The sequence below is a fragment of the Ruditapes philippinarum genome, unplaced genomic scaffold (genome assembly GCF_026571515.1).
Source record: "Ruditapes philippinarum isolate M1 unplaced genomic scaffold, ASM2657151v2 ctg7543_1_1_1_1, whole genome shotgun sequence".
NCBI classification, from domain to species: Eukaryota; Metazoa; Mollusca; class Bivalvia; order Venerida; family Veneridae; genus Ruditapes; species Ruditapes philippinarum.
Genome location: NW_026856202.1, coordinates 63,870 through 74,512, shown reverse-complemented (window position 1 = coordinate 74,512; position 10,643 = coordinate 63,870). Strand labels below are relative to the sequence as shown.

The 10,643-nt window shown below is 34.2% G+C and overlaps 1 protein-coding gene across 1 annotated transcript; it reads left to right on the top strand.

The window, feature by feature from the left end:
• The first annotated feature begins 842 nt into the window (after positions 1–842).
• LOC132745762 (uncharacterized) lies at positions 843–8,487 on the top strand. Its single transcript, XM_060734735.1, has 8 exons — positions 843–1,002; positions 4,138–4,377; positions 4,823–4,999; positions 5,607–5,805; positions 6,288–6,477; positions 7,013–7,251; positions 8,027–8,096; positions 8,375–8,487. The coding sequence occupies exons 4-8, from the start codon at positions 5,643–5,645 to the stop codon at positions 8,415–8,417; spliced, it is 705 nt and encodes a 234-aa protein (XP_060590718.1). The 5' UTR covers positions 843–1,002; positions 4,138–4,377; positions 4,823–4,999; positions 5,607–5,642; the 3' UTR covers positions 8,418–8,487.
• The last annotated feature ends 2,156 nt before the right edge of the window (positions 8,488–10,643 follow it).

Genomic DNA, 10,643 nt, shown 5'->3' with positions numbered 1-10,643 from the left:
TGGTAAACAACACGCTAAAGCTCGAGTTACGCAGTGGTATACAACATGCTAAGCATTTACGAGTTTAGCAAAAGTATACAACACGCTAGGCATTAACGAATTTAGCAGTGGTATACAACATGCTAGATATTTACGAGTATAGCAGTGGTAAACAACAAGCTATAGCTCGAGTTTAGCAGTGGTATACAACAAGTTACACATTTACGAGTTAAGCAGTGGTATAGAACACGCTAGACATTTACGAGTTTAGCAGTGCTTAACAACACGCTAGACCTCGAGTTTAGCAGTGGTATACAACAGGCTACACATTTACGAGTTTAGCAGTGGTAAACAACACGCTATAGCTCGAGTTTAGCAGTGGTATACAACACGCTAGACATTTACGAGTTTATCAGTGGTATACAACACGCTAGAAATTTAAGACTTTAGCAGTGGTTTACAACACGCTAGAAATTTACGAGTTTAGCAGTGGTAAAACGATATCATAAACATGGAGATATTTATGTAAATAGATAATGATAACTTACATGTCATTAGCTGTTTTATTTCAAACAGTTGACGACTTAAATCATCTATCTTTTGAAACTGTATTCAATTATCCACTCAGAATAAAAAAGTTTTTATATTCACTTAAACAGCATTTGTTAAATATCGAGCATTTAATTTTTAAAGAAAAAAAATGTATTTATACCTAACAGTAACAACACAACATAACCCCGCCAAGATGCGTTTCTAGTTTTTGTTTTGTTGTTGTTGTTGTTGTTTTCTCTCTCAGAGACTGTGTTAAATCTGTTTTATAAAATCTTGTTTTTATTTACTTCTTTTTATACCCGACAGAAGGGCCTCAAACAATACTGCTGTGTACTATACGTGCTATATAAAGCAAGGTTTTGGACACGTTAAATTTGTAGGCTTTTAGACCAGACAGGAACATCATTGGACATCATATATTCACAATGAAGACCCTCATCGTGATCTTGTTGCTGAGTTTTGTGTGCCTAGGTGAGTAAATTTGTATTTTTAATAGTTCAGAGACCTGCCGCTGTTATTTGTGCATTATTATATGAGCCGCGTCACGACAAAACCAACGTAATGCATCCGCGCAGTCTGATCAGGATCCATGCTGTCCGCTATCAGTTTCTCTAGTTGTAATAAAGTTTGTAAGCGAACAGCATGGATCCTGATCAGAGTGCGCGGATGCGGAGGCTGGTCTGGATCCATGCGTAGAGTTGATTTTGACGTGACGCGGCTCATATTCATCTGTTCATCTGTTCATTGCTTAGCTGGTTTAAGTTTTATCATTAGTATTGGTAGAATATATTGGGAAGAAAAAAAGCAAATAAATTATAAATAAACTAGAAGAAGAATTTGGCTTCAAAAACTTTTTGAGATCATGTCCTGCGTGTTATCATAGTTATTCAACATCACCGGGAATACTAGCGCAATAACTTAATAAACTTATGCTCGCTCAAATTGTAGAAAACATTTTGCGATATATGAAATTATTCTAAATTTAATCGAATATGAAGACACATGAGTCTTAGTCCTATTACTTTTTGAACTATCGTCGAACGGTTTAATTGAATTTGCAAAGCCTTGGGTCAAATTATTTTTGCATATAAGAGTCTGTTCACATTTTATGCCCCCCGAAAAATTTCGGGGGAGCATATAGTCGGCGCCTTGTCCGTCTGTCCTGTCCGTCCGTCCGTCCGTTGTCTTGTCCGGAGCATAATTTTTCCCTTGGGTTTTTGGGGGGTGGGTCTACAGTGGTAGGGGGAGCATTGAGGGGGAAATGCAGAGTCAAAAAAAACATAACTCCCATTTTGCCCCCGTTTTTGAATTAAAACTCCCCCCCTTTTAAAAAATTTGTCCGGGGGAAAAATTCCCCAAAAATTAAATTTGAGATATCAACATGAAAATTTGTAAAGGGGAAAAAGATCTCAATGGGGAGATGTGCATGCCAAAAAGGCTAAATCTTTTTTGTCCTAATTTTGGAGTTATTGCCCTTTGTTTATCTTAACACTTTGAATTTTGTCCGGAACATAACTCTTAAACTATAAGAGATATCAAGATGAAACATTGTAGGCAGATAGATCTCATTGAGTAAAGATGCAGTGCAAAAGAACCATAACTCTGTTAAGCCTCATTTTTTGAATTATCTCCCTTTTTAGAAAAATCTTGTCCTGGACATAGCTGTAAAACTATAAGAGATATCAACATGAAACTTTGTAGGTAGATATATCTCAATGGCTAGATGTGCAGTGATCAGGAATCATAACTTTGCCTTGCCTAATTCTGGAGTTATTGCCCTTTGTTTATTTTTACTTTTTGAAGTTGTCTGGGACATAACTCGGAAATCATAAGAGATATCATCAAGAAACTTTGTAGGTTGATAGATCACATTGATTAAAAGTGCAGTGCAAAGAACAGTAACTCTGCCTTGCCTTATTTTGGAATGATTGCACTTTGAACATTTTCCAGGGACATAACTCTGAAACTACAAGAGGTGTACTTTTCTGTGTCCAAAACCTATTCGGGGAGCATCACCCGGCTCAAACCGGGCTCTTGGTTGAACATGAAAACATGTTTTCCACTATTTTGACAACGTTAAAAGAACTCCCTAAAAGATCAATAATGTGGGGAAATTCTAGCGTAAGTAAATAACATAGGAACTCTGGAACAGGACCGCATATTGCGGCGCATAAATCCGAATCCGTACCGACTTTACATATTGTTTGCCCGACCTTTGAATATCTTTTCATACTATGCGAGCGGGTGGTCTTTAATTATCTAATCTCAATTTAATATAATCTGCTAATTTAAAAATCAGTCAAATTTACGGTATATTGAAAAAAGAAAAGGAGTGACATCCGCCATTTGCCGCAACGTTCGGCGTAAGTTATTCCCCTTGATATGCTTGATTTTTGTTTTAATTTTTTTAGTAATGAATACCAGATGAGTGCCTAAAATATTTATCTATGAATCATGTTTTAATATTACCTTTTTCAGTTAGGCAATATCAGTTGGACCATATTACTAAAGTGTCTGTTTTCTCCATGTTAACAAATCAAAACACGAATACGCCCGTTATAATGCCGCCTATACATGTCAACACGTGTAAACAATAAACCGTTAACGTTATATCCGGACGATACCTGATAGTTGACAAAAATAACGGGAACAAAATTCTGAAAAAATAGTAATCAATTGTAGCCAAAGGGGATAAACTCATGCCGAAAACGTTGCGGCAAATGGCGGATGTCACTCCTTGTCTTTTTTATAATACCGTAAAATTTGACCAGTTTTAAAAGAGACAGATTGGGTTCAATTGATAATATATTTTTTGAGTCCATACACTCGGATAATACTAAAAGATATTTAGATGTAGCTGAAACGTTTTTAAAAACCGTTACACGATCGAAAATATGCGCCGCAATCTGCGGTCCCGTTTTCGAGTTCCTATGGTAAATAATTCTTATAAACGTAATAAAATTCGGATTAACCTTATTTACGTGTTAGATGGTAGACCATGTCATACTTATTATCTCGACTATTCGCAGAATAGACTTTACACACTTGTTCTCTGTTATTATCTTAGATGATTGGCACAAGTCCCATAACTCTGATTTGCATTTTTACATAATTATGCCCTTTTTCTACTTAGAAATTTTTGGTTAAGTTTTTGCGTGTAAGCTGGTATCTCGATAACTACTTAAGGGAATGGATCCATAACTCTGATTTACTTTTTTGCATAATTATGCCCCCTTTTTCTACTTAGAAATTCTATGTAAATTTTTTGCTTGTAAGCTGGCATCTCCATAACTACTGAAGGGTTTTGTGCCTTTTCGGACAATTTTATGTATTCATACAGGTAAGCATTATTTTACTCAATGAAACACCCTTGTGACAACTTTTCGAAATAGTCGAGCGTTACAGTCCTCCGATAGTTCTTGTTTTTAAGACTAAAACCTTCGAAAACAGAATGGTTTTTTAAGCGAACAGCATGGATCCTGATCAGACTGCGCGAATGCGCAGGCTGGTCTGGATTCATGCTGATCACAAACCCACTATGTTGGTTTTGTCGTGACGCGGCTCATATATATATATATAAATCAAAACGTTTACATATTATTCCAGTACACTGTAGAGGTCCGCGGCTCTCCAACATGATTACGTCAAATTTGAGGAGTTCAAAGGTCAACAACAAACGGATGATCAATGAGACAAATATTCCACCATCACGTGGTCCAATGGAAGATGACCTTTACGAGATACAACAAGCTTTTATGTTTCCTGGAAGTAACTACCTTATAGACTTACTTAAAGATTACGTATCCTATATGATGGAAAATGACATGGACTCTGTTGACATGAAAGGTACGAACTTGTATTTGTGTTTGATATAAAGCAAAACAGATATAGTAACAATCCAGCTTTTGTGTTAAACGAATACCTAATAAGTTACCAGGTCTCTATGCATTAAAATGAATAAAATGCTTAAGGTGTATGCTATTTACTACATGAAAACCTAAATATGTAATTCCATTTTGAACATAACGGCAATACAATGTTGATGAAATTAATTTGTTCCGACAGAACGTTCAAAAATAAGGATTTTTTAATCCTCAATATGTATGTACTTTTATTCTGATTTGGGTAAACCTTCAGTAAGTACTGGCTGAACAGTACACGAACAGTACACACCATGATCAGACTGTCCGGATGTGCCGATTGATCTTGTTCTGTAATACACGCATGGAAAATATTAGTTGCCGCCATAGATTTATAGTTAAAGCGTATTTAAAAATCACGATTTTTCCAGATTTTTTCCAGTTTCCAGAATGCGACATAAAGGACTTAATGAGTGAATGGCGTAAAGTGTCACGTGTTGTAGAAGATACGGAGGTAATGGCCGTATACGCTACAAGAATGCTCATGAAACCAATTCTAAATGAGAGAATGAGATGTCCAGCAAACGTGGTCGATGTTGCAATTGCAAGTAAGTTCTCTATTTTGATGCATATCATCGCCTGTTCAAATTCCGATCATCGGACCATTTAACTTATTTGTCTTAGCTATAAACCATGTAGTCGGTAACGACGTATAAGATGCACGTTTTTCACGTTTCATACTAGATTTCTAAGTTTCATCGGATCTATTTATAACATATACAATATTGTTTTTTTAGGACTTCATTACATTATATTAAGAAGTATTTATCTTGCAATAGAACAAAAACCAATATTATTAAGATTTCTGAATTCGCCAACTTAAACAAAAGACAAGATTTGCGTTTTTATTTAAAACTTATGTACAAGGTACACTGTTTCATAAGTTTTTTGTTTGGTTTTGGGGAGAAACTGTTATACTAAGGATGAAGTTCGTATGATAACAAGAACCTAAAACTCACTTTTAAAGATGAAAACTACCATTTTTGAGGAGTGTTTATGTAGTATATACAAATGTTTTCCGACGAACTCCGTCACAGTTATCATAAGAACTCTTATAACATCGTGTGATGTTATATCAGGTACTCTCCTGTGTTTAGGATCTATTTAAAATATGTTATGTCAAAAAAGAATACATGTCATTTATCACTATTGTAGAAGCCTTGATGAATATACGAGAACATTACACGAACAATGAGGATAGCTCTTGGTACAAAATGTTCATGGACATCTTGCCGCAACTCGACTCTCAACTACAACCATATGTACAAGACATTGCAAACCAAGGCGTTGAATGAACTGCACGGATATCTGTTCGACCAATCAATAGAACTGCTCTTTACATTCGGATTACGTGGTAAGCAATGCATTAGAAATTTACCCTGCTGAAGGAGAAAGTGTTTTTCTCTAAGCCACCAGTATACAGTACATCCGTGCAGTCTGACCAGGCTCTGATGGCTAGCCAACTTCAAATTTTCACCTTGTTATTCACTAAAACTGATAATGGACTGTTACAAAAGGGAAATTGGAAAAGTCCATTTATGAATTTCAGCAGGTAAAGGGCTAACATTTCACCAGCAGGCTTGACATTGTTTATTGCAAATAACTTTGTTATTTACAGGAGCCCGTTTTTGGACTTCAGGGAATGTCTCTCTGAAATATAATTTTTCAATTTAAGGACTTTAAAACATTTACAATATGTGCGAGAATGTTAAATTCACAAAACAATATACGAGTATTTCAAATTCATAATTCCTTTCTTTGAATTTAATTGTCTAGTTTTCTTCAGTACACATGTTTCAGGCAATATACCTTCATTCAAGATTCTTTCCCTTTCAGACGTTGCTTTTACATCACACAGACTGTATGATAACCTCAGAGGGTACTTTGATATGGAAGATATGTACCCACAAGACAGGGAGAATATGCTAAAGGAATCCGTGCGAATGTCTTTGTGGGATATCTGGTGTCCGGTTTCGTATGAAATTATTGAGAACCACAGGAAAATAGTCATGACGTTTAAAAATGAGTAAGTATACAGTTTGAAAGTGGTCTATATATGTATCTCATGAAATTGAAAAACTTATCCATTTTCAAATAGCCTTATCATTTTGATTTATCAAAATAAAGATTTAGCCCAAATTATATAGAAATGGTAAAAATAGATGTTGTAAGAGGTTGAAAAACACCACAGGGATTGTGATATTACTCAATGGTTCTGGTATTGTCATATCATTAGCATTGTTGGTTGACAAAATAACTGTCCTTGCCTTCATAAAAACGGATACAAATATGAAAATAGCTTTCAAGATGCTAAATAAAGTTTTTATAATGTCGCGCCACTATTTTCAGCATTACCTCGACATAAAATTAATGAAAATGATTATCGTATACACATACTGGTATTATTTATTGTTTTTCTATGCTCTTGGACTTTAAACATACTACCTAAACGTACGTACTCATTTCTATTATAGTATGATCATTTCATATACAATATGAATTTGTATATGTCACATATATTGTTATTAACCTTTTGCAACTTATAAGCTGTCTATTTTTAGGTTCGAGATGATCGAGCAAATGCACATTTGTCCTAAAGTAGCAGATTTCCTATATAGATATATCGACAATAACTTACCTTGGCATAATGCCACATTTGAGAATACACAAGGTTTTTGGATGCTATGTGATCTAGTAGGGGACATAGTAAAAGAAACTGTTGAAGGCTACAAGGACTACGAAACTTTTCTGTATACCATGAACATCGGGGACTTAGAAAGTGTGCTACAAAAATACTTGAGTAAGTTTGTTTCAGTGTTTGGCCGCTTTAATAGTGCCATTTAATTTTCCTTTTACTTTATTTAAATGATAATTAGGTTACTTTAGTCCAACATGTAACATAATTACTATATAATACAATTTAGATATGATGCTACTTGCATACAAAATTCGATTGTCAGGCAGATAATTCTTTTTATGGAAAAAACAAGTACAATATTAGCAGTTAACATATCATATTGACCCGAGAATCTGAATGTGTTACACATAATGATGACTGTCGCATGCAAAAATCGTGTTCCCAACTCAAAAGTTCAAGGTCACACTTGTAGATATAATAATGATGAGTTTTATAAAAGTACACTGATCCATGTCCGGTCAACAGTTCTGTCATTCTCGGATGGATAAAGAAATTAAAACGCATTTATGTATTCGACATAATGACGATGTGTCGCGCGCATGAATCGTGTCCTTACCTTCAAGGTCAAGGTCACACTTGTAGACAGTTGTAGTCCAGTCATAACTAAAATTCCTTTATAAAAAAAGTACATTGTTGGTTGTGTCTGCTCAACAGATGATATTCCTGGGCGGATTTGAAAGTATTCGGCACAAATGTATAAGACGTGTGTCGAGCACAGTGGTTGGGTTTTCAGTTTAATAGACTGTATTCCCTTCTCAACTACATCCTGTACAGTTATGGTCTACCTCGCATGCGAGTTGTCGCCAATGATACCCTGACCGAAAGTCATTGCACTTTTAATGCATATCACGAACTGTCTTGTAAATTATACTTCTAGCTGATGAAGACTGGAATGTATTTACAGACGCTCTTAGAAGATTGGGATTTTTCGATACAACTGTAGTAAGGTAAGCAATTGTAAAACTTGCATATTTGTTCTCATCCCATAACTGCAGATTTTTATCATGTATCTGGTCTCCAAAGCTGACAGCGATAGTATTTCCTTGCTATTTGTCTAATATTTAAAAATGGACATAGACATTTAAAAAGGTAAATTAGATAAATATTTCGGCAACGCGTTTCAACTAAAACAATTCAGAATTCTAATGAGTATACTTAAGTGCTTTTTATAAAAAAAATAAAAGATAACGTATTGACTTATGTAAGATTGTCAACTATTTTTCAGATCCTTGGATCGTATTTCGTCGAAGTGGTTAAAGAGAAAATGATATTAAACTCTATTTATATCGTTGGGTATTTGTTGTAATGAGATGATAGAATAAAATATTCGATAAAGCTTCTAAAACCATTTTTGTTTGTTTTGTCTTGTTTAAGCGGTTGCTTTTGTATACAGAAGCGATAATGATTTATCAACGCCTCTAGACTCTGAATACTCTTGTAATTTTCCTAGACTTTGGCAACTCGGATTTTATAATAACCAGTATCTACTACCTCTAGACCTAACGTATACTCCAGACTTAAGTTTACAATGTCGTAATGCCCAAATGTCTGATAATTTCTTATTCCAATATGATGTATAAAACAAAGAACTTATGAATAGCGTTTTCTTCAAACCAATCGACAAAGAATATGTATTATGTAATCTGGATTCATTTACTACATCATTGGCTGGTTTCCTGCTTTGAAATAGACGAGTTTGATTTTAAGAAACGTTGGTTGATTTGCATCATCTACGGTCAAATAATCCATTTGAGAATATGGGAGAAAATAATTATTATTTGATTCCTAAACAACGTTAATTAAAATGTGTGCTGAACAAACAATATCATACAGATGGTCGACGTAGAACGTAATTATTGACCTTCCGAAATGTCAAACATATATCTAAAATGTTTTAATAATAGATTAAGAGCATGTTAAACATTTAATAACTGAAGAAAGTAGCGTTGCACGTGCAGTAATGTGTCACAAAGGATGCAAATGTAAACAAAGTAGTATTATACAAAATTAATAATTCACTATAGTTCTATCAGAGCAAAAGAAGCAAATAATAGTTCATCTACATGGTAAACAAGTTGTTTTTTTAAACTGTAACAAGATACCAAAGATTTTGAGAAATAAAATGATTTGAGGCATACATGTTTTGGGCCTTTAATGCACAAGAATGAAGGGCTTTGTAACACCGCACTTTGGGGTCAAACGCACTTTGGGGTCCAATTTTGACCCCAAAGTGCGTTAAACAGGTACATATGCATTTTTTAACATCAGGCAAACGACCGCACTTTGGGGTCAGAGAAAATTATTGTTCATTATGTTTTAAATAATATATTGTAGTCAAAGCAGATGGTAAACAAAAAACAAGGTATTAAATAGACGCAAAACATGTGCCCTGAAAGTATAGTAGAATCAATAGGGATTTAGATTGTCTTTATTAGTAAGTGAAGAACTTTCACCAAATAAATCACCAAAGAATTTGTATCAATTATTAAGTTTAAAATATTTTTTTCTCAAATTTTCCATTTGTTTTAAACGAATGTACACCTTTCATTAACTCCATTGTTTTTTAGCTAAATGCATCTTTTTCCCGTTTTTTAATTACACATTTTATAAAAATATAATAGTCTCAGTATAGACAAAGGTATAAGTTCTTAACATTTCAGTAAAAAATGTGCCTGATAATATGTTGAAATAGCCATTTATGTGACACATAAGAATCCTGACTAGGTGTAGATGCGGCTTTAAGTAGTAGTGCGTACAGGCAGTACTAAAAATATCAATTATTTAAGTAGTCCCACACTAAGAACGGAGCTTCAGAATAATGTAAAATTCTCACTGGGGTATAGAGGGGATTGTAGGGTATCGATCCCCCCGAGGGTTAAAAATAACGTTTTAAAGGCCCATTATGCTTTTATTTGTTTTTCTAAAAAGCTTTTTTATTTTGACGTTCTTCTATATTATCCAAAAAATACACATTGGCCGATAACCTGAACTATCTTTTTCAACTGTTGCTTTTTGGCAATGATGAGTACAGTTATAGTGAATTAGTTTTTTTTATATGGAAGTCAAATAAAGCATTGTTTTGACTACTTTTATGACAAATAAATTCACATTTATCGCTACTTTTTTCAGGTAACAAGCATCTTACATTTCTCAGGTACCATTATTTTAACATTATAAAATTCATGTTTGCTCTTTCCAAAGAAGTATGTAAGATTTCCCATTAAAAAGCCTCAGCCGAACGGTTGTTACGGAGCTTACAAAAACCCTTAAGTTTGTTGATAAGCTTAATAATGTATTTGTAAAAATCACTATTTATAGTCCGATCGAAAACTTGATGTTTCACCAGAACATTGCAATAGAGTATATTTATAGTTCTTTGGAAAAAAAATATTAACTGCATTTTATTTCATTCCCAAAATATTTAAAATGGGGCTCAATATGGCACCAAAAGTTATCAAATAAATGACTGACAGAACGGGATATTTTCCGCAGCA

Coding starts and splice junctions, on each gene's coding strand:
- LOC132745762 (XM_060734735.1), top strand. CDS start 5,643: ATGAGGATAGCTCTTGGTACAAAATGTTCATGGACATCTTGCCGCAAC. Junction 6,478..7,012: donor GTCATGACGTTTAAAAATGA/GTAAGTATACAG, acceptor GTCTATTTTTAG/GTTCGAGATGATCGAGCAAA. Junction 8,097..8,374: donor TTCGATACAACTGTAGTAAG/GTAAGCAATTGT, acceptor ACTATTTTTCAG/ATCCTTGGATCGTATTTCGT.